This window comes from Cyprinus carpio, chromosome B4, assembly GCF_018340385.1.
Source record: "Cyprinus carpio isolate SPL01 chromosome B4, ASM1834038v1, whole genome shotgun sequence".
Lineage (NCBI taxonomy): Eukaryota > Metazoa > Chordata > Actinopteri > Cypriniformes > Cyprinidae > Cyprinus > Cyprinus carpio.
This window is the reverse complement of record NC_056600.1, coordinates 19,038,022-19,063,725: the sequence shown is the minus strand read 5'-3', so window position 1 is coordinate 19,063,725 and position 25,704 is coordinate 19,038,022. Positions and strand designations below refer to the sequence as shown.

The window sequence follows — 25,704 nt, the reverse complement described above, 5'->3', positions numbered from 1 at the left end:
AATTGTCCTTACAAATACATTCTTAAACTGGATTTTATTTTATTTCCTTAGGAAGAAAATGGTAAGCTTGGGTGTTGGAATTTCAAATTGTCTTCAGAACAATTTTAAGAAATAGGACAAGAAAATTTTACACTACACTTTAAATAAACACTCCCTTTATAAATTTAAATAAAAAATTAAAAAACTAGAGTAATATTAATTAAGTACATGTACTTACTATGGTTAGGTTTAGGGTTACTTGCATGTAATTATGCATAATGTATTATTACTATAATAGTAAGTACATATAACGTGTAACAAGGACACCTTAAATTAGTGTGACTATTTGATTTCTTCGGTAATGTTAGCAAAAATTCTTCATGTTCTTGGAAATATAAAGTTAGAAAATGGGGGGGAAACAACAGTTACCAATACAATATAAGAGAACATTAAGAGAATTGATAAAAATGCTAAACAAAAAAAAAAACTGTATTAACATATTCAATTCATTCAACTGGGTCCTAAGAGTAAATTGTTTGGGTATTTATTAAACTGGTGGTACTGTATATTTTAGATTTAGTAGGATCAAGATATTTCTCAATTTTTTTAAATAAAAACTACTTATCTGTTCCCAAACACAGTCACAATCAGTTAGTTAAGAACTATAACTATTGTTAAAATTCTGTCTTCAACATGTACCTCCTCAGCTTTCTGTTTCAACAGGAAATACATCTACACAAGAAAGAAACCTGCACATGTCAATTCATGGGGTCTTCAAAATGTTTCTTCCTGGAATCTAGAAACACACGACTTTTTTAGCCAAAATAGTGTTAATTCTGTACAGAGCAGTTGAACTGGCTTATTGTTTCTCTTTTAGTATTCTTTTAGCACTCAGTATGGTTATACTAATTAACGAGCTGTTAATTTCATTAATTAACAAAACTCTGCAAGCCCAGCACATTAAGTGAACCAACTGTCAGAGACAGCAGGTACAAATGTGTTGGGATTATAATCAGACTGTGCTAAAGCTAGGCCCTTTTGGCAATAAATCTAATTACATTTTTTTCTGCCATTAATAGTGTTAAAACTAGAAACTGCAGAAAAGATCTGTTGAAATATGTTAATTCCAAATTTTTAAACACTACTGACTACTGAACAGAGATCAACCAATCAGATGAACCCATGGGAACTGATAAATAAGAGCTTGCATCGTGAATGATAGTGATTACTCTAAAACGACTTTTTTTTTTTTTTGTATTTATTTGTATTTCGTGCAATACATTTTAAACATATTGTATTTTATATTTCTTTAATCAATGAATATATGTTACAGACTTGTATTGTATTGTTTTTGTCACCTGTTTTTAATATGCACTGACGTTAGTGAGAGTTAAATGACTGATTATCTGTTCAGTTACTTGGATCATTATGCTAGAATGTGCAAACTAATTAGCATACTACATCTCATTAAAGCGTGCCTAAGTGCAGAGAGGAAGTGGTATTCAACTGAGAAAGTCAAGAATATGAGTACTGTCATGCATCTCAACAGTAATGAAGTGCCATGAAGAACTTGTACCTAATTTACAAGCTGATAGAAGAAAATACATTTTCATTTTAAATGTGATCTCATGAATATGTAATATTCATACGTAATTCAAGTCCTATCAATAACGTGTAGCTCTAGCACACAATCTGGAAGTTGTAAATGAATCTCTTTGGGGAAAATTCTTTTTTTAAGGCAAAATATTTAATGAAATGCTATTGATCTTGTTTAAATTGTTTTGTGTTTAAACTTGAAATATGGTATTTCGAGGTTTATTCATTGTTTTTAGTGTGATCCTCACTACAGATTTTTTGAGTTTGTTGGCTATTTTTATGATGGTTTTAGCTACCAATAACAGAATGCTACTATATGCTACTGTTTAATACCCATACAAACAGAGCACACATTAACCCCAAACAGGCCTTGACCTAAAACATAGTGATCTCATTAACAGCCCCAAATGGAATCTGCAGATTTTCATTTATTTATTTATTTTTCTCTGTATTTTGTGGAATTCTAGGGGAAGATGTTTAAACATGGTCAACTATGTTAATAAACCTTTAACACTTAAAACACTTAAAAATAAAGTGTTAAATTGTGTTAACATATCCCCCCCCCCCCTTTACAATAATTAATTATGTGAAATTTTGCAGTGATGAAAACATTTACATTTATAGATCTGGTAGACACTTTTATCCAAAATGACTTACTTTGCAGCCATACACTTTATCCATAGACTATGTGTGATTTCATTTGTTATCTTACAGACAAAAGCTGCTAGTGGCTTGTAATAAAAGAGCCCACATGCTACTCCTGTCCCCTTGTATGCCATAATGGCTATGCTGTGTGTTTTTATAGGAGAGCCGCAGCTGCTGCTTGTCATGGTGAGTTTTCTTGAAGCAAATTTTCTATCTGTGATTCCCTTCGTCCTGGTCTTGACAGATAGTAAACTAACAATACCTCTCACAGCAATCCCAGACCAAAGAAAAAAGCTGCAAACAGCATCTCAGCTGCAGCAGTGGAAAGAACATTATCTGAAGTTTCTCTAAAGTGGAAATAAATAAATAAATATTTTAATTATTATTATTATTATGCAATACAAAATATCTAAAAATAAAGTATAAAAAGGTTTCGTGACATGTAACACTTTTGATTAGTCCTTCATTTACAGTTGTTTTAGAGAAAGAAAAAAAAATATTATATAGATATAGATGATATAGATTTAAATATAGATAGAATGAAGCCCACAATATGTACATTGTTGTTACCAGGGCTGCCAGGTCTGCGTAACAAAACCACCCCAACTGGTATTCAAAACTAGCCCAATCATGGCTAAAACTATCCCAATCGCATTTCTGGGGACAATGGCTATACATCTGCATCAAAATTGCATTATGGAGGGTCAAAACCTCATTCCAGGGTTTCCATCTCAGCTTTTGGTTGGCAGGGGCCTTTGCTTCAATCTGCAGCATCTTTATAAAAGTAGCCCAATTCCTCAGGAAAACCGAAGACTTGGCAACACTGGCTATAACATACAGTACATGCCTAGTAAAAACTGCAATGAGTGGAAAAAAAAAAGGAAGGAAAAATATACTATAATGAGGTCTTTTAATAAAACTGAAAGGCACATTTTCATCGTTGTGATTACCATAAGAAGCAAAACTTCCCCACCAAGCAAACCCTGAATTCACTATGAGATATTTCTTTCTTCTTCAGGTTAAATAAAAGGCACATTTGTTGATGATTATTTGCTAGAGTGTGTTGTAAATGACTATTTCAAGACTGCAAGAAAAGCAGACACACAAACACAACAAGAAGCCACTACTCTACGCCATAAACATGCAGAGACACCATAGCTAGTTTCCCCTCAAAGCTGACTATGAATGATGAAACATGATGTTTATGATGTGTAAAATGACTAAACTGGAGATGTTTTTTTATGCCGATATGCTGATATTGTAAACACTTGGGGTAATGGTTTTTGTCAACATTTCTAACCCAGGACCAAAATGTCTGATTCTGGCTCCTACTCCAAACTTGTCATAGTATTTCAGATTGTTTTAAGTCAACAGTATCCTTTTTTCATTGTATAATCAGCTGGACTGACATAATCTATCTATCTATCTATCTATCTATCTATCTATCTATCTATCTATCTATCTATCTATCTGTCTGTCTGTCTGTCTGTCTGTTTGTATATCTATCTATCACACTTTAGGTTTAGCTAGCTGTATCAGAATGAGTCTTGTGTGAGAATCCTTTACTTCATACAATAGTGCTGTTATTACATAGTAATAACATTGTTATAACACAAGATGAAGTGGTGAATTATGAGTGCACAGAAGATGGCATGAATGAATTGGTGTTTCTGAGCGCAGCGGTGTGATGAGGAGAGAAACATGAACACTGACTCATTGACAAACAGTCAAAATTGACAGACAACAGAAAACGAGAACTAATTTTCTCGAAAAGCAAACAACCAGCAACTCAAGGACTCCCGTCACTGCCCTGTCTGAAGTGGTTTGCTTCTCTGTACCTGAGAGGTCCTTGGATTTGGTACTGAATGTTCAGCACTCTTTCTACAGGAACCGTCTTTTTATTTTGAAATACAAAATTAACATTTAGTAAATGGGGTTATCTACCATTTATTTTAAATTATTATTATTATTATTAAATTAAAATAGGCCAGCACACCCTCTCATTTTAAATATTTTCTTCTTTTAAAATTCTTCCATATTCTGTTCCATTTAAATATGGTAATATCTAAAGAGCGCCAGAGTAATGTTGTGGTTAAACAAAGCAGTAGCACTTTACAATAAGATCCCAGTAAGTACATTACTTAACAAACAAACACTAAATAAATAAATAAAAATAAAGCATTGTAAAAAATTAATTAATCTCAGTTGATGTTAATTTCAACATTGCATAATTAAAATAAAAAAGTAAATGTTACTTAATGATACCAACAATAAAGGATTGTATTTTGTTAATAAACAGTTACAAAGATTAATAAATACGGTAACAAATGTACTGTATATTGTTAGTACATGTTAGTTAATGAATTAACTAATGACAACTAATGAGACCTTACTGTAAAGTCGAAAGTAAGCTCAATCCACAGTGCACAAGTGGAAAGGAAGCACTGTAACAGTTTATTTTATGCAGTAAAAAATAACAGTTTGCGCGATAGCCCAAAATAGTAATTCATGATGTAAAATAAACTGAATGATTTTAATCAAGTCAAAAATATAATGAAACACATAGTTCTGACACTAAATTGGGATTGAATGAGCCATGTTTGAAGATGCTGTTAAATGGCAAGTTGTTATTAATCTGCCAAGCTGATATATTGCTTGGAAACCGCAAACAGCCTACAGGCTAATGAACTTCATTACTTGCCAGCCAAATTCATTACCATTATTATAATTATTAAATATAGCTATTTACTGATAATTGGTGTCTTCTAAGAGGGACAAACTGCTCTTTGATTTGTCTTGGAAAAATATAACGCAAGGTCTCGTGTTACCTAATTTTTTTTTTTAATTGAATATGAAGCAGACATTCAGTTTTGGCAACAAAATACATTTTTAAGAATCATGCCTCCTTAAGCTAATAATTTGTGCAGCTGGAGTTATTGAATCTTCTTTCTCCGTTAACACCCATGAGTGGCCAAGGATTTGAAGCTCATACAAACATGTTCCAATGGATAAATGCCATGTTATTTCCACCTCTGCAGTACACACTGTCAAGACAAACCTAAGGGAGATGTGTGATTGCATTTTTCTTCTATCTTCCAGTCTGGCAATCTTTCCAGGTCTAATACAATAACTTGTGCCCTCTGTGGCATTTACAGTGAGATTTAGAGGGGTCTCAGTGGGCGACTGCAGTGTTCCAACCAAACTAACAATGGCCAGTGCTTTGGGAAAGAAAGGCCATCATCAATACCAGTTTGCTTTAGTTGCTGTGCTCATCTCTTCTTCTTCAATACAACCTTTCCAAACACCCAAGATCCACATAATATGGAGTGCTTTCTTTAATGACTATTGATTAAAGAAAGCATCATGGTAGTCATAGCATCACGGTAGTCATGCTTTAATGACTACCGTCCTGTTGCACTTACTCCCATCCTCATGAAGTGCTTCGAACGGCTAGTCATGCACCACATCAAGTCTGCCCTCCCTCCCTGGACCCATTCCATTTTGCATTTCGGTCCAACCGGTCGACCGATGATGCCATCTCAACTACCCTCCACTCAGCACTCACACATCTAGAGGAAAAAGACTCATACGTCAGAATGGCTGTTCATAGACTTCAGTTCAGCATTCAACACAATCATCCCTCAACAGCTCATTCACAAACTGGTCGAGCTGGGGCTCAACACTTCGCTGTGCAACTGGCTGTTGGACTTTCTGACTGGAAGACCTCAGGCAGTACGTGTCGGCAGCAACACATCCAGCACCATCACATTGAACACTGGGGCCCCCCCAAGGTTGTGTGCTGAGCCCCCCCCTCCTCTTCACTCTGCTGACCCACGACTGCACACCGTCACACAACTCCAACCTCTTTATTAAGTTTGCGGATGACACGACTGTGGTGGGTCTCATTAGCAACAGAGATGAGACAAACTACAGGAGCGAGGTGAGCCGCCTGGCCGGGTGGTGCAGTGACAACAATCTCTCTCTGAACGTGGAGAAGACGAAGGAGATTGTTGTGGACTTCAGGAGAGCGCACACTCAGCATGTTCCTCTGACCATCAACGGTGCGACTGTGGAGAGAGTGAGCAGCACCAAGTTCCTGGGTGTGCACATCACAGAGGAACTCTCCTGGACCGACAACACCGCAGCACTGGCCAAGAAATCACAGCAGCGTCTCTACTTCCTCTGCAAACTGAGGAGAGCCAGAGCCCCACCCCCCATCAGGTACACCTTCCACAGAGGCACCATTGAGAGCATTCTGACTAGCTGCATCACTGTGTGGTATGGCGCCTGCAACGCGTCCTGCCGGAAGACTCTGCAACGCATAGTGAGAGCAGCTGAGAAGATCATTGGTGTCTCTCTCCCCTCCCTCCAGGACATTTATGGAACCCGTCTCACTCGAAAAGCCCTCTGCATTGCAGGTGATCCCACTCACCCGTCACACAGCTTCTTCAGTCTGCTGCCATCAGGGAGGAGACTGCGGAGTCTCCAGGCCAGGACCAGCAGACTGAAGGACAGCTTCATCCATCAGGCTGTCAGGAAGCTGAACTCACTCCCGAACCTACCCCCCCCGTCCCTCTTCTGCCTCAGGCACCACTGAACTATGAACCCTCCACCCCCCCCCTCCCTCTAACATACGAATGTCATGCACCAGTCACTTTGTGCAGCAGTGGTCTGCTCACTACCTCATTCACCATGGATCTGACATCATTCTACCTCCTCATCAGTCAGTTTAATAAAATAACTGCTCTGAGCCCTTTGTCACTTTGTCACTTTTAATCAGACTGAATAAGCTATTTTTTTTGCACTAAAAATCTTTTTATCTGCACTGTTTGTTCATTGGTTTGCACTCTATCTGCCATGTGCCTTGCGCTGCTTTTATTTAACCTTATTTTTATTTCATTTTTTCTATTATGTCTTTTTTTACATTCCCTTATTGTATAGTTTTATCTTATATTTTATATTTGATCTAGATTTTTAGGCTCTACTGTTAGTGTTATCTGTATGCACCGGGGGTCTGAGAGTAACGCAATTTCGATTCTCTGTATGTATGTACTGTACATGTGGAAGAATTGACAATAAAGCAGACTTGACTTGACTTGACTTGACTTGATGACTTCCCACCAATTCAAGCCACTCTGAAAAGCTGCACAACAACAGGAATTAAAGGGTTATATATATATATATATATATATATATATATATATATATATATATATATATATATATATATATATATATAATAAACCTAATAGACTATATAATCAGATAATATGAAAGTAGGCAAATAATGTTATCTGACAATGGTTTTAGTACCTTAATTATGAATACATAATAATACGTCATACTACACACCATAACTGTGTCTACACAGTTTGTCAAAAACTTGGTTTACATTTTTGCTGTGTCACCCACTGGTGTCGCCTCACTGGTTATCTTACATAACTATATATAAAACATTTACATTATTCATTTAGCATATGTGTTTACCCAAAGTGACATCAAATACAGTGGCTGTTATTGGCTGCTTCACACAGCATTTTTGAACAAACAAATTCCTTCTCCTCGGAAACTTACAGCGTACAGCAACTTACTTACTTTTATATATTTGAATAATTACTTCCAATGCAGACAAGATCATAATTAATTGCCTTGCAGTTGTTCTTGATTGTTGCTCTTAGTTTTGTAGCCTTTAAAAAAAAAAAAAAAAAAAACTTCAAGTGACTAAAAAGGACAGAGATGGGAATCTCTAGTTGATTGATTTGAGCATTCAGCGCAAAGCAAGATACTTATCGTGATACTTGTGTAAACATGGTTATGCTAACAGAATAGGGAATTACTCTGACCAAGGTTTTTGTAGCCTCTAGCCAAGCCAGCTGAGCGGAACTTATGCCTACCGACAAACATGGCAGTTAAACATTAGATACACGTTTTTCTTTTCGCCTGATTTAGAGGGAAATCATACCAGTTTTTGCTCTGTCAAGGTCACAGCTTACTGCGATAATGGGGACTGAATTTACTGTGAGGAGACAAGGCATGAAAAGACTCACAACCACTTCAAGACGGGTATAACTAGAGAGGCAGTTGTGTTGCCTAGCACCATCAGAAATACAGTCTTTACTGTGGAAATTGAGTTTTTGGTCAGGAGGGACCAACCAACCCCTCCCCCTACCTGGGTAAACAGGCCTGAGAGTCAGACTCAGGGGCGTCTGGAGCAGGACAGCAGAACTGGTGTAGAACCGTCTGGTTCCTGTAAGAAAAGAGATAGGGAAATGGTCACGCTAGAGTGTAAAGGCTTTTTCCTAGACTCACTATTAAGTAGAACAAACGTGGGTCATTACAGTGAGGGGACTGAATAAGCAGACTTTTGCCAACACCTCAATCCCCAACAAGAAAATAGTGTGAAAATACTGTCAAACATGAATAATTTGTTATCTATTGTCAAGGTAGGAAAAGTTTGCAGTATCATACTTTGGCTAGTTATGCTAATTCAAGTAATGGTTTGGAACCAAAATAATTGGGAAAAAAAAAAGGTTTCTCTACATGCATATTTGCATACCCCCAAACACATACCTTTGACATGAACACTAGTGGCCGTAAAACACCAACAAGTTTGATCCCTTTTTACACAAATTGTGATGATGGAGCAGATTATTGATTAATAAAGACTTATTTTCATATAGTTTCTACAACAATACTATGGTATGACCTCTAAACACTTTTACCATAGTGCATGATTTATAAACTAATATATTTTCATGTTTTTGTTACATACTGTAAACAGCTCCATGTGTGCAGATTTTTTCTGATTTTCTGAGGTTTGCTATTGTTAACACTGTTGGATATGTTTAGGGAAGGGTTAAGTGTCACTGGAAAGTTATTTTCATGCAATGGAACATTAACCTTTCATCACTCACAGGACAATTTCTGTCTGCAGCGATATGTACAACTACCAACTTACAGCGTTGCCAGATTCATGTTTATCTCTTTCAGATACTCACATTTCTTCCCCTCACTAGACATTTCACTTTTAATATGTAACATCCAAGAAGCAACATATTACAATTCTGCAGGCACGTTTTTTTTTTTTTTTTGTTTTTTTTAAGGAGCCTTTGTTGCTTTAAACTTAAGTGTCTATTTTATAAATTCTCATCTGTTACATGCTTATTGTAAAGGCTTGCAATTCATCAAGACTTTTTTCAAATATTTAATTGGCTTTAAAATAATCAAAATATATCATTGTTTGTGTCACTTTTTCTATTTCACATAACTGATACATAGCTAAAGCTATAGTTGATTTAAAATGAGTTTAAGTACTGATAAAATAAATTAATAAATAATGCAAAGCGATCATATTCAGTTTTGGACCATTGAATACAATATAATAATCTAGTTCCAGATTATACTTAGTGGTGTGCTACTATGACACAAATAGATTAGAAGCTGACCTAGAACAGCTTCACACAGAAGGATACTAGTGCATCTGTCTTTGCACTGTCACAGTTGACTGTCCTGTTTACTGTGTAATGGAGTGTTAAATGAAGTCATCTATTTGTGGCAAATCACAGACCAGCATAGCAACGCTCACACTGTGAGGCCAAATATAGCAGACTAAATACATATAAATGACATCATTATAGACTGAACAGTTAAAAAATTAGGTTGTAATAGTTTATTGTGCTATATCAGATTAACCTATAGAAATGTAGTCAGTGTTTTTTGTTATGTTGCTCTTGCAGAAATGGCAGTTGCAATCTTACAGCTGGTGACATAAATGTAGTCAACCCATGGATAAACTCCATGTAAAATAATAAAAAAAAAAGTGTTTCAGCTATTGATATGATACTTTATCTCATGTGATTATAAAAGTATTTAAGCATTTAAAACCTTTAAACATTTAAAAGCATTTTAAGCATTTAAAATGTAAGCATTTTTGCTGAATTTCACACACAAGTGAATCTTTGCAATAAAAGATTATGGGGCACAATAAAGTTTAATGAGTAACAGAGGGTCTTTACAATCACTCTAGCAAAAAGTTCTTTTTTTTTTATCATGACTAATATGCCAAGAAGCATTACCACTTAAATTGCTTGCTCCTTATTGTCTATGAACTAACTGTCTATTACAGGCCATTTAACAAAACATAAAAACATTACTTGACTGTTAAAACTTTGACAGTTGATTTTCAATGTCATAATGTCAGTTGAATTCACATAATAAACTACTGTTGTTTAAAGAGAAGTTTATAGTTTTATAGTGGGTGAATATGGACTTGTGTGTTGTGTGAGAACTTAGTGTTCACTATATAATTGTTTGATTATTCATTGCTTAATGAATGTGTTTGACATAATATTAGAGAAAAGAAAAGAAAGAAAAGAAAAGAAAAGAAAAGAAAAGAAAAGAAAAGAAAACGAAAAGAAAAGAAAAGAAAAGAAAAGAAAATGAAAATGAAAAAAGTAGTAATTTCTAGTTCATTGAATTTATAAATCAAATATTCAAGCACAAGAGTGGATTTTAATCTTCGGTTAGATCTCAAGTCTGAGTCCAAGATCATGTTTTCATGGTCTTGATCTTGTCATGGACTCAACACAGGTCTCAGCCTCAGAGGAACTGGACTCAACCACCAAGACTGACCAAAATTTCCTACCTGACTAGTAAAACAGTACTCATGGAGTGAGAGTTTGGCTGGTTTGCATGGTCCAAATATCCCCTGATGGTAGATGTAATTTCTCCATTGTGGGTGCAAAAAGCTTCTTTTTCCATTGCCAGCTATTTAAAATTAGCCAATAGATAGCTTTCTACAGATACGATTGTCATACCATTTAATATTTTCTTGTGAATGAGAGACCACTCATAGGACAAAAGCTACAACTGTAGGCACAACAGGCCAAAATGGTACATGAAGATACAGAGAGATAGATGAAAAGACAGTTATTCTGAAAGAGACCTGTTAAACATGAAACCCCAACCTCAAAACTTCTCTAAGCAGGACCACGAAGGACAATCTGCCAAGTCAATTCAAAAGCCATCTCACACCCCTCCGTCCTCTTCCTAATACAAAACACAAAGCATCTGCCACTCAGCTTACTGCTTTAATCTCCAGATATGAGGGTGCCATTATAAATCACATGTCCATAAACACCACCGCATCCTCCAACACACCAAAGCATCTGCTTCCTTTTTTCACCCTCAATGCTGCTTGTCCCTACAGTCCGTCAGAGCAAATAAAAGAGGATTTGGCACAAAGAGGGTAAGTAGCATTACTCAAGATGTCATATGGCTGAGTTAATAAAAGTTATGCCGTTATTTTAGCTCTACAGCCTTTGGACATGTAGGGGGCAGAAATCCCATTTGCTAAGACAGATCATCTCGTTTTCTCCTCAACCTCTATTTCAACCCTTTAACTCTTCTCTGCAATTACTTGAAGAGTAATTCAGAGTGATTCATTCTGGTCCCTCTTGGAGAAGTACCACTGGATTTAGAGTCAACTCAAGGACACAGCAGCAGGAGGTCAAGAGGTAATGGAACCATGCCTACTATACCAAAGGCCAGAAACCATATTGGCATAAAGTGGAATTTTTAATCTCTTTCATTAATATATGTGTGTTTATTGCTTCAGTTCAGTTCACTTCATCCCAAATGGGAAATTTGTTTGTAAACAGAGATTTTTTTTTTTTTTAAATAAAACCATAAATAGATACATGAGGTCATGCAATTATTGTTTAACAAAATTTTGTGGTTGGATCAAACTGAATGTTGCAGAAGTTCTTGCAAATGTTGCATTTCTAGGTTCCTTTGCTTTCACCCTTCTACCCAGTTCAGCCAGCTCCATGGGGTTCAAGTCCAAAGACTCTACTGTCCATCATTCCATAATTTGAAGCCTTCAAGTCTTGCCATAGCCTGGAGGTATGTTTTAGGTTCTTATCTTGCTGTAGGATGAAATCTGGACTAACTATGCTAGAAAGTATTCAATGGCACTGCAAAATGCTGTGCATGTCTTTTTGGTTCACAGTGCCAGAAAGTGCAAGTTGCTGACTCTGGATCCAACAAAATCCCCAGACCAGCCCACTTTCTCCACCATTTTTGACAGTTGGTGTTACGAAATGAGGAATCATCCTATTTGGTGGAATACAAAAGTGACAGTGTCAGAACTTAATTTGCCTATACACAGTTAGCAACAAGACATTGCAACTCAGATGACTGGCTCAAAGAAAACTAGAACTCAATTTCAGCATGAAGGTTATATACTATAACAATTGAGCAACTATTGATATGTGAATACTAACAAACATGACTACTTTCCAGCCACCTGTTTTTTAACAACTAAATTTCATAATCCAATGTTTAAATTATGAGGAAGTAAACTTCCCCAAAACTTGAAGACTACCTCAATATATTTCAATACAGTTGGTTTCTCATTCAAGCTGGTCTGTATAAGGTTATGGTTACAAAGAAAAGCCATAATGATAAATATAGGGCTGGCAATTTGATATATTACTCAGGATTAATCTCTAAATTAGCAATAAATTGTTTTAATTAATTTTAATTGAGGCATGGTTAACCCCACTTCTGGAGTGTTACCTTCCTGCAGACTTCAGATCCAACTCTACTTTAATACACCTTCCTATTAGTTTCCTGTAATCTTGAACACAATGATTAGCTGGTTGTTTGAATAAGGCTGGAGCTGAACTCTGCAGAATTGTCCCAAATGACAGACTTCATGTGCACTTGTGGTCTTGCCGCCACATGTGCATATCCATTAAGTCCACAAAACCCTAGGGTGTTCATTCATCATTTCAACTTTTAGAAGTATGCCCATGAGCACTCACTTTGCGACTGATATGGGCCCTCAGTGCACACGTTTGCTGAGCCCAGCAGTCAAAATGGCATTACGTTATAAAAGTTTGGATTCAGAGGAAGATCGCAAGGGTTTAGAGTGCCATTTGGGACAAGGCCATTGTAGCCCTACAGAAGCAAGACTGGCTACCCCTGAATTAAGTTTACCCCAAATGAACATTCTTAGTCTCCATCCATACACAAGTTATTTAATATGCAATTTGTCTACCATTTGAGCTATTTTTGAGGTATCACCTAATGCAAAGCAGAGAAGTCAGCACAACCCTAGGCATTGTGCCTCACCAATCAATGTCCATTCAGTGTTTGGAGACTCTTCTCAGTAAATATTGATACATGAATATATATTATTTATTTATTTATTTATTTACATTTTTATTATTATTATTATTATTATTTTTATTATTTTTATTTGAAACATAAATTCCCATAATTTAAAATATTTTATTGACACCCTGAATGATAAAGCCACATGGCAAAAAAGATTAGCAAGAGGAGGTAGGGGTAAAAGTGTGGTGGTAAAAAAATTGCTATTGTTAATGGTCCTTGTAATTGTGTTTTTGTTAACGGTTGTGACTTGACACTGGATTGTTAATAGATTATGTACACCCTAGGCCTCAAATGGAAACAGATTACTAGACCAAAAATTACTGCTGTTGACACGGATAATGACTTTTTGAATAGAGGCGACATAAACGTGGATTTGGTCAATAGGCTCAGTGAATTAACAGCTGTTTAAATGTAGTATTAAAATCAACAACCTTGAAAAACACACCTGGCCATTATTTAACATTCCAAAGCAAATGTTACAATTCAAAAGGATAGCCAAGGTATGCTTGAAAGAAATAAACAGTAACTTTCAACAGGATGATTCTGATTAAAGGAGAAAGACATGCATGAATTGATCAAGAGTGCTGTAAAATCTGATTCAGAATAAAATTATATATTTCAAAGGACCCTGAACTCATAGGCAGCCCAAGGGCTTTTGAAAAGATGAAAGTCATGTTTCTGACAGCACAAGAAGAAATTCATCATTTTAAAAGCATAAACACAACATTAGATCCAAGTTTGTACAGTTGAGGTTTTATTGCTTTAAAGTTTAAATTGTGTTTGATTAGTTTAAATTAAAGTTTAAAGTTTTAAATGTATTTAAGAAGTAATAACCAACCAAAATCTTAAAACTTATGTTATATCAAGGAAACATTACAATTTCACAATATAGTTATTTTTTGCTGGATATTCATTACAAAATGAAATACAACACAACTCAGTTATTTTGAGGCACTATACAGTATCTGTTAATTTATAACATTGTGGTGTTAAGGAATGGCTAAGACACATTTAAAAATTCTATTTTAGTTAAAAACTTTTTTCTGTAAACACCCCCTAGAAGATGCATATAATACTTCAGAAAGGATTACAGTAGTTTCGATGGACTCACTCCAAAATACAGATGTTCAAAAACAAACTTCTTCAAAAGGCAAGAGGCATGTTTTAGCCCCATCTTACAGAGGATTAGGCCTGGTGAGTGGAATCATTTGATTGTGTGTGTGTGTTGATGACAGGGGTCTAAAAGTATATCAACTAATCCAGATTTAAGTAAGCTTAAGTATACAGCACTTTTCCAGGCACCCTAGATGACATAACCCAAAATTAGTAAAATTTTATTAAAATAATATTTATTTCATGCTTTTCCTGATGCCAGAGGGCAGGAGACTATGAGAATAATCCACCTTATTCTTCCCGTAAAAATGGGCACGGCCATTTGTAAATTGTATGGGTCTTGCTTCCGGTCTCATCCGCGTCCAGCTATTTTTAGCTATGCAAAACTGCTTGTTTTCCTGCTTGATATTGCAAATCGGTGTGTCTTACCATAATATTTTAATGCATTATCTTAATTATGAGCACACTGGTTTGAAGTGCAAACAGTTTTACCGTTTACATTGTAATTCTTCTTTTTATTTTCATACAGTGGCTAATGAACCGGAAGTCTCACCCACAGGCTTACTTTTGCATCAAAGAATAAGTTGGATAGCATTTTACAATAAATGTGGTTGACAAATGATCAAGACTAGACATAAAACTTGTTTGTCTACCTAGAATACCCTAGCAAAACCAAAGCAATTTTATGGTATTATTTGGTCTTCTTTGTGTATGCTTTTTTAACTCTCAAAGTGACAATATGTGCAAAGAATATGTGCTTTATATGTACTAATAAACAGCAAATATGTTAATAATAGGCATGTGCAACTAATTAATAATGAGAATTGGTCCCTATACTAAAGTTGTGCCAAATCTTCTTTACTGTTCTACTGAAGAAAAAAGTCATCTATATCTTGGATGGCCTGAGTGTGAGTAAATTATCAGGGTGATATATCACATTATTTTATTTTATTTATTTTTAAAAATGTGTTATAATTTTATAGTACAATTGCATCAAATTCAACTAAATATTATCAAGTATGAGGCAAGCATTACTTATTTTCTTTGTTAAAAATGCATTAACATACTTAATATGATTCGCCTGATGTCATGCACTAAAAGCATCCAAATAACTTACATTTCTCTCTTTTAAGAAATGCTTTTATTCTAAAAGCCTCTTTTCAACATAAACATAATTTTTGTCCATATCTGCAATGAGGTCATCGCCCTGTGAGCTTGTGACAGACCAGCAGACCTAATGACAATGCAGCCAAGCATTAGTATTCCAAGTTAAACCAATAGCACACACAGTGGACAATGATCTCCAAAATGTTTTGCCCCACCTTCCAAGGTTAAACCTCTAATTCCTCACTAAACAAATGTATGAAGCTCCAACTGGTCAACACAAACTGTTCAGAGCCTTAAACTTCCCACAGCTCTGAAATCATGTCCTGTATTCATTCGCTCCTGACAAATCATTCTTTTGAGTTGGTTCTTTTCAATGAACCAGGAGAACTGGTGTGGAAAGTGAACTTCAGAATTTGTTCATCATACTGATGCAGTGGGATTGTTTCGTGAGTCAGTCTTTTGCAGATTTCTAGCTCATATATGACCCATATCAAGATGATTTCGCCAGTGCTATTTTGACAGCTATAAAACGAAATGTCGCAGAATATCTTGTAATGTAATTTTGTTTAGTTGTTTTCAGGTTAAATGAAACAAAATTTTCAAATAGAACAAATTTGCACAAATGGTTCAGACTTACAGGTAAACAACAGTTATTTCTTTAAAATTAATGCATATTCAAAATAACATGAGGTCAAGACAAAGAGATTCATTAGCATTCCCTAAAATCAATTTCACACTTTTAGAGACCTAAAAAAAAAAAAAAATTAAATAAATAAATTGGTAAAACATTTTGAAATGTCATTATATTTAAATATTTTCTTTGTTGTTGTAAAAGAAAAAAGTAATCATTTTGAATGGCCATGGGTCAATATGCACCTAACAGATAAAAGGGGCAAAAATTCATGGGGTAAATGTTCATTAATTAAAAGGATAAAAAAAGTAAAGAATAAATCCAAAGCAATTAATAGATTTGAAATCAGAGAAAGTAGATCCAGATCATGTTAAATTATCTTTGGCCTTTCTTGTTCTCGTTCTAACTGTGGCAGTTTATTATGCATTTACTTGCCACTTACAAATTGGTTGAGTATTTCACAAGTTGACTGAAGAGCCTGTGTGGAATCTTGTGACGACGTCTTGAATCAAATCAAAATCCACTGTTGTGGAAAAATTATGATTATTTGGCATCACTTTGATTGATTGTAATAGGAATCCAATTATTAAGCTAAACCATAAGTATCTTCAGGACACCAAAGAAGAGAGAAATATCAAGATGACATTTACAATCTGTCCTATCCAGACACAATGCGACTATAATTTGTCTACACAAACTGCAGCTCAGTGTGACACACTGACAGCCACTATGAATATATTTTATTTTTAATACAGATTATTTCGGACCAATGAGATCTTGAAAATTGATATCTTGTACCACTTTATTGATTTGGAAGCCTGGGTTTTAGGGATGTACTCAAAGACAAATACCGTAGATTGCCCAGACTATTATTTTCACGCAGACTCAGGCCCCGTCCACACGGAGACGCGTTTAGCTGTATATGCATAAATTTTGTATCATATAGGTGTTTCGTCCAGACGGATACGGCGTTTTGGGAGAGTGAAACTGATATTTTTTGAAACCGGGTCCCAGAGAGTGGATAAATCTGATAACGCCACCCATTTTCGTGTGGACTGCGAATCCGCATATTTCCCAAACGATGACGTCATCAGCCCACGTCTTGCCTGTCAGACACCACTACATCACGTAACAGCAACAAAAAAGATGAACAAACACTGAACGATTGTCTTTTTATTAACTAACATTGACATAGATTAAAAAATGTATTGTTCCATGTTCGTTTGTATACCGAGCGCTATGTTTAGGCACATAGTCCAAGTCTTCTTCTCCGTTTTTAATGTATCTCTGTGGCAGAATTACAGTGCCAGATGCTGATCTGGCATATATACTACATCATTTTGTGTTGGTTTTGTGGTTTTGTGTGGACGCAGATATTTCTTGAGACAAGGGGAAAAAAAGATTGGATAGGGTAAGCTCTGGTTTTCTGTGGACGTAGCCTCAATTTAATTTTTTTTTTAAAAAGTTCAGAAAACAGTCCATCTAAACAAACAAACTAAACTAAAACAAATAGACATCAGACTCTAGCATGAAAGCATCTTTAAAGTACCATCTGCCACGGCTCACATTCTCAGACGAATTTGACCTGTTGAACAGAATATGATGCATAAATCATGTAACTCAGTCCATAAGGTGGATTAATCGTTAAAAATAGTCAAGAATAGCATGTGGATAGTCCTGTGGGGATCAGCTTTTAAAAATAGACTTAGCCCCATCTCTCAAATTCACAAACGTACAAACACATACACTCATTCAGTATTAAAGCACTAAGCCTCCTTGAAAGGTTTGCGTCAGCAGGAAGGCTAAAGCAGTGTCGCAAGCTTCTGCATTCTCCCCACAACACAAGCAAAACAGGGTAGGTGTGAGAAACGACCAGAAAGGGTTGGGACCTTAATACTTTAAGAATTCAGGAGATGGTTCAAGTTTAGTTTGTGCCTTTTACACACTGTGCTGTGACGTAGGTTTTGTAAGCATAGTTTGGAAACCATCTTCTTAATACCTCCTGGATATTTTCTAGATGCGTCTAGATTTTTATTTATTTATTTATATTATTTTGTTGCTCTTAAAATACCTCCCAACTGGGCCACTAAAATCTGAAGGTAAATGATAAAGGTTATTTAAGGTAATGAAATGTAAAACATTTTATAGTGCAAATTTTAACAAATTTTTAAGACCATTTTTATAACCAATCAAGAATAAAAAATATTAAAATGACACCAAAAACATTCAATCTGAAAAGAAAATAAATAAATAAAATAAAATAACATTTTTAAAATGTAATAAAGTCAAATGCTTTGACTTTATGCAGTAGAGAATTGATGCTGCAATTCTAAAAATTAAAGTCGCAAATGTAAAAAAAAATAAAAAAATAAACATGCAATTGTGAAATGTAAAGGCACAATTACAAAAAAGTTGCAAATGTGAAAAAAATATGCAGTCATGAGATATAAAGCCACAATTATGAGAAAAAAGTTGCAAATATGATATAAAACTGCAACTTGAGATATGAAGCACTATTGTTAGATTTACACTTGTAATTAAATGAACTAACTTACAGATATAACTCTTTTCTAATCAAACTCTCTGTGTATTTCTTTTTATTCTAAATTACAATAAGAAGCAATACAAGCAGTGTTGATTCAGATATTTTTCGGTTTGAAAACAAAGTAACCTATTGGCATCTGTTCAATGCAAAGGCAGCACAGAATCTGCTTTGGCTTACATACCATAAAGTAAGTGATAAGTGACGTGATATACAGCCAAGTATGGTGACCCACACTCAGAATTCTTGCTCTGCATTCAAGCCATCCAAAGCCCACACAGCAGTGAACACACACACACCGTGAACACACACGCAGAGCAGTGTTTAAACGGTATTTAAATGGTGTTTAAACAGACTTTCTAATGCACTACCACATGCTCACGCTATTGATTTTTGGTTGACAGTGACAACGTCTGACTTGGTTTTCAAATATTGAATACTTTTTAGGAACCAGCAGACACACTGAATGTTGTCAGAGCTTCATCCCTAAAACTAAGCTGATCAGTTGATAGCAATGTTGTGCTAAAACCCACAAAGATGTTGATCCCTGCACATGTCCTACTTGGCGAAATAATGCTAAGCCTTTAGCACTACATTCACAAAAGACCAGAACACCCACACAGACTGAGACCAGCCACATGCAATATCGACGTAAGGCAAATTATGATGTTACAATTGCAGATGCGTGGGTTTCCTATTGATGCCACTTGTTCACCCTTCTGTCAAGCATGCGGGATGCACACAGCTAATTACATTTGTCCGTCACTTTTATTTTTTTCCTGTTAACAGCTGTGAGACTGCAGAATTCAGGCTGATGTGCATTAAACCTTTAGGGAGAAAAAATAACAACAACAACAGCCACAATAGATAAACACACGCAACTGTCAGCCAAGAATGGTTGGACTTGGAACATTGTTTTTCTTGATAAACTCATTGTTTCTAATTAATCCATCCAGGACATGTTCAACAACCAACTAACAATGATTTAGAAAAAGGAAGAACTGATTCAGATAATCTAATCGCAGTATGCCAGTGATTGGTCACATGGTACCAAGGTTATTAACAATGTTTCATTTTAACAAGCAAATAATTGGCAAGATACAGCAACACTTCCTGTTTGTTGGTAAGTTAAATGTAAATGCTTTGTTTTGTCTCCAGAACAATGGAAAAGTCTAAAAATTGGAATTGAAATTCTTACAAATATTGAAACAAAGGGAATTTGAGTTTTTATTTTTTTCCCTCTACGCCACAGTTCAAAAGTAAGCTAACGCGGCAACATTTTATAATAAGGTTTCATTTGTTAACATGAGTTAACCAAATTAGTCATTTTTAACATCAAAAGTTGTATCTGATAACATTAATGTATTGTGAACTAACATGAACAAACAATAAAAGATCAATTACCATTACTAAAGGTTAAAAAATGCAGTGAGAAAAATATATGGTGCATTATTAGTTCATGTTCACTAATGCAGTACCTAATGTTAATGAACAGACCTTATTGTAACCGTGTGTTACAGCTAAAGTGAACTTTAAACCATAGGCGGCACTAGAGAGCTTGAAATATAGAGCCCAAAATTAACATATTGCACAGTGAGCCTCTCTGCCTCTCTGTTATGACAGTGTCAAATAATAAGACAACTAATAGATCCAGTAGGCACCTTCATTACGGTATTAAGTTGCATGTCTGAGTGCTAATTTCTTCAAATGCCTATAGGCTCGTTAAACAAAATTGCAATAAAGCTAATTATTTGTGGTTTAATGTTAAGGACATGTTCAGACATGCACTGTTGCAGTTTAAGCCCTGAGTCATCTCCACATGAACTGATGACGTAACGAAGAGTTCTGTAAGGTCAGAGCGCTGAGGGCGATTAGCACTGCATAACTGCACTGCAGCACTGACCACATGTGCATGCAATCCACAGCTGCAGTCCCTCTCAGATGTCAACTGAGATGTTGCTGAGATTTTTCTGGAGGCTAACTCCATTCTCATAAGATTAACTTAAAGAGTTTCATCTCTTGGCCATATTTTAATCCCCCATTCTATTTTGGTTAAGATACACATACATGCATATATATATAAATATATATATATATATATTTAAGTTTATATATATATATATATATATATATATATATATTTAAGTTTTGTTTATATTTGTAAAAATATTTATACATAATATAAATGTAAATATTTTCGAAATACATACTGAATATGTGTTTATTATATATATACATACTAAATATACACAGTACACACATATATATTATGCAAACAAAAACTTTTATTGGCCAGTAGGCAATCGTGGGCCCCCCAGATCTCTGGGCTCTATGCACCCTGTCACCCTTCCTCCCCCCCTTTGAATGCAAATATATATATATATATATATATATATATATATATATATATATATATATATATATATATATATATACATATATATATATATATACATATATATATACACACATACATATATATATATACATACATACATATATATATATATATACATACATATATATATATATATATATATATATATATATATATATATATATATATATTTAGATAAAAGTGGTACCACAATGTACCCTGACACTTATTATTCGTGAGTGAGTCAGTGTGCGGTCACTATGTACAAACATTTGGTCGCACTGCCTTTTAGAATTCCAGTGCTGTGCCCCCTTTCCCAATCGCCATCTCTCTCTGTCTCTCTGTCCATTGGGTGCAGCAGGGAGTGCTGCAAGTGTTTGAAAGTCACCTTTGCATAGTCACCTTTTCACACCCTTCCCCCCACATTCCTGTCTCTGAGCACGTACGGCTCTGACTAATGACGTGCAAGGCTTTTTCAGATGCTGCTGCTGACTGCACAGACACGGAAAAAACTAAAAAGAAAAATGAAGCAATCTAAAAGCACTCAATAGAAAATGTGATATTCATGATTTGGGTTTCTGCCACGCAAAAAGCCATAGCCAGTCACCCTGTCATAACCACACAGACGTGTCTGGCATCCACACTGAGAATATCCTAGCACCAGCGCTAGGGTTGAGAATCGAGAACCGATTTTTATTCCATTTTGTGTACAAATACTGGAACCGAATGATTTTCATGATGTTTGGTTCTTGAGTGTCTGCATTTTTCTGCTGGTGTCGAAACAACGGCATACTAAAACACTATGACAGTCTTCTCCACAGTAATCTACATTTGTAAAAAGACCACGGCAAAAGGAATCATGCTTTAGCTTAGTTGTGACCTTGCAGTCTGAACTGTGTAATGAGAAGGAAAGGATGTCACAAAACAATTAAAAATACACATTGCATCTTCCTTTTGCAATGTGTCGCAAATGAATCGGTCAAAACAAATCACAAATTAGCTCACTCACTTGAATAAGTCTGAGCAGTTTTTATATTAACTGTATGTTAATTAGTGACTCATTCAGTGAAACTCAAGTCTTTCTTCTGGTCATATCTGAATCAAAATAAACCAAAAACTATTGCTGTTGTGTTGTAAAGGTTTGTCAGAATTCCATGTAGTAACTGACTGCTTGTTCATATGATATATATATATATATATATATATATATATATATATATATATATATATGAATAATACAGATACACAAGTTTAAGTGTAATTTAACATTTTAATTTCATATTTAATGTTGTAATAAAGTATACAATATTTAATAATATTTAACAATGTATAAATTATTTAACAATGTAAAATAATTAAATGTTACAAAATGAATAGGTTATTATTATTATTATTATTATTATTATTATTATTATTATTATTATTATTATTATTATTATTATTATTATTATAAACCTGAATCCAATATGGTACATTGTATCCATAATGTGCTGCAACATAGAAGTAAGATATTTTCCAAGAATGTGCAATACTTTTAATGCATTATTCACTATAGGTAAATAACTAGAAGAATAACAGTACTATTTTCACAACAAAGTAGTATGTTTATGACTGTGATAATAAAAATAATATAATTTGCTATATCAAACAGCACAGCAGACTGTTTTTGTACAGCTAAAATAACTGGAAGTGGCTGACACTGGATGCCTCGCACATTCAAGTTACAAATGGACAAGCTCATTCTTATATTAAAAATATGGTGGATGAAATATCTGGAATTGAAAAAGTACTAAATAAATCATAGAAACATTAAGTGGAATATGAATGGCATAGCTATGTCTTCCCTTCATTTCTATCTAGCTTTACAAGTCTTGGCACACACTGCTATCCTGTAGCTCCCCAGCTGCAGACAAATATGGAGAGAAACAGGGAGCCAAATAGGAGCCAAGGAGGAGATAGGGAGTTAGTGTATGCCAGGCGGAATATGCAAGTGTGTGTATTCATATTTGTAGTAGATGTCTATGTGTGTGCTCAAAAGTGTAAGTCAGATCACTTGGGCGAACACCTGCGTGTTCTAATTGAGGTGAGAGCTGGAACTGTTGTGGGTCGCACCTGAGGCAGCACTTCAGAGCCAGAGGGATGCCCAAGAGCAACCTGTACCTCAAGAGCCCACTCCACACACACACACACACACACACACACACACACACATAATCAAACAGTAATTAGAATTAGAAGCAGTGACTGAAATGGAAGGTAAAGTTACAAACTGTGAAGGAGGTTTGCAACTTTACAAAATGTACAGATCTGCATATGTTTACCTCATGATTATATCCCCAAAATGGTATGTTATATTTTGTATTAAGATAATAAAGTTTATTTTTAAGATCATTATGGTTATGGCCATGGCTCCTGTAGTTAATCAATGGAACCTTATTGTAAAGTGGTACCAATACCGGTTGAAAAATATAAATAAATTAGCCAATAGTCCTCATGTGGGCAATGCAGGTTTGATCCCGACCCATACCATGGACTTATCTTATTTGTCCTTTCTTCTCAATAATTTCCTCTCCCTTCTTTGCTGTCTGTACCAATAAAAAATGGAAGAAAAATTAAATGAGTCCCACAAAATCAAATTACCACACCAATGATTAAATTAAGTCAAATTAGGACAAACTTTCATCTCCTGGCTGTCATCACTCATCAGGAACATTCTGAAAACCCGGCATCCTCCACCTTCCCTCATGCCCTTATATCTTTCCATCACATCAATCCCATTTCAAGTAGAAACCTTTCCTCCCTCCCTGCAGGGACATGTGTTCTCAGCAGTACAGCCAAATTAGAAAAACAACTTGTCCTTATTTGAGACAAACTCCAAAGCGGACTTGTGACCCTGTGTCCCCGGCAGAAAGTGAAGACAAGAAGCTGTCTGGAGTTGATTCAAATGCAGCTTTCAGAGCTGATGCCACTCGTAAGGAGAAGAGAACAAACTTTGAGGACATCTTTAAATATTCAGTGAGGAGAATCTGGAACTGACAGTGCTTTTTTAACCTTTATAAACTTTTAGATGGAGTGTAATTTCTGCATCACTAGTGACACTGAACAAAACTGCTAAATTAATGACTACAGGTATATATATAAGAATAAATAAGTATATAAGTATAACAAATAATAACTGTAATTACAATATTAATGAAATGAAAGCACTCCTAAGTGTTCTTAAAGAGAGTATACATGCATGACTGTTTCTTACATTTAAGTACACTTTTAAAAGGTGCACTAATTAATGCAAAATTTCACCTACAGTACATTTAAATTACTTTTAATTAATAATATTTAATTGTGCTTTAAAGAAGTACTTAATTATAATTTTAACTATAGTGCCAATATTACATTTAAAGTTAATATATATTTTTAATGTACTCAATTGCAACATTACAAATGTGTAATATCATTTTCAATAGAAATTACATTAGTGTAATTTAATTGACCAAAAATATTTTTCAGTACGCATTAACCATATTTCAAAAGACAATAGAAGTAATTATTAAATCACATATGAAGAGGTTTAAGTGCTACTTAAGTGGGTCGATAAAGCACTCTGCATTTAATATTAATTTGTAAGTGTCCACAACAATCACTTACAAATTAATTGTAAACAATCAGGCCAAATTTTCACCAATTGTCTGTACTAACTTGTGTATACCGTCATTGTTGGACTCTTTACTTACCTACTTGGTCTTACCTGACTCTCCCTCATTGTTCTCCTTGTTGCTACCTCATCTCCGCTGTCACCTTGTCATCTTTTGAGTATTCGCTGTGTTATCTCCAAGATACCTGAAACCATATACTGCCAGTTACTCTATGACTGTATTATCACTGTTTATCACTGCAGCATCAGTAGTCGCCCTTTTTCTGTTATTACATTTTGTTTCAATAAAAGCCAAATCAATGGCATAAGCCCAAACCAACATTATGGATTCAGCAGGGCCTTCACGCAGTGCACCATTATCATTACCACTAGCTTTACAACCATTCTCCAGAGCCCCAGATACCAGTGTTGATACATAAGATCCTCCAGCCTCCTTTACTACCTGATCCGCTAGTCCCATGGTCAATCCAGCACCCTACTGTGATGCAGCGGAGGATTGCAACATATTTTTTTTTTAATTCAGTTTTATCTAGTCCTTAAGATGCATTCACAGCAGTTCCCAACTAAGTGGTCCATCATATATCTGCTCACTGGACATGTGAAGCAAAGCTTAATAAAAACTTTACCATCTTTGTCAAGGAAAGAAATCCATCACTGATTATTCTTTACAGTCGTGTCCACAGCTAAAAGGCAGGGCCTTGGACCATTCCTCTGGCTGTGTTTCACAGCATATAACAACCAGATGGAATTGGAGAACTTTATTCAGCTCTCCATCAGGGTGGGTCATCGACTGCAGTCATAAAGTATTAACAACAGCGCTCTGCAATCCACCCTCTTTGGTCACCCTCCAGAACCATATTTAGAGTCCATGAAAGTGGACT

General features: G+C 35.2%; 1 protein-coding gene across 3 annotated transcripts in view; it reads right to left on the bottom strand.

Moving 5' to 3' along the window:
• Positions 1-25,704, bottom strand: part of LOC109095692 (IQ motif and SEC7 domain-containing protein 3-like) — a 125,576-nt gene that overhangs the window by 91,360 nt on the left and 8,512 nt on the right. For all 3 annotated transcript variants that reach the window (XM_042722323.1, XM_042722324.1, XM_042722325.1), the window contains exon 2: positions 8,390-8,467. In XM_042722323.1, the coding sequence (XP_042578257.1) occupies positions 8,390-8,467 (78 nt within the window). The remainder of the gene's footprint in view (positions 1-8,389; positions 8,468-25,704) is intronic.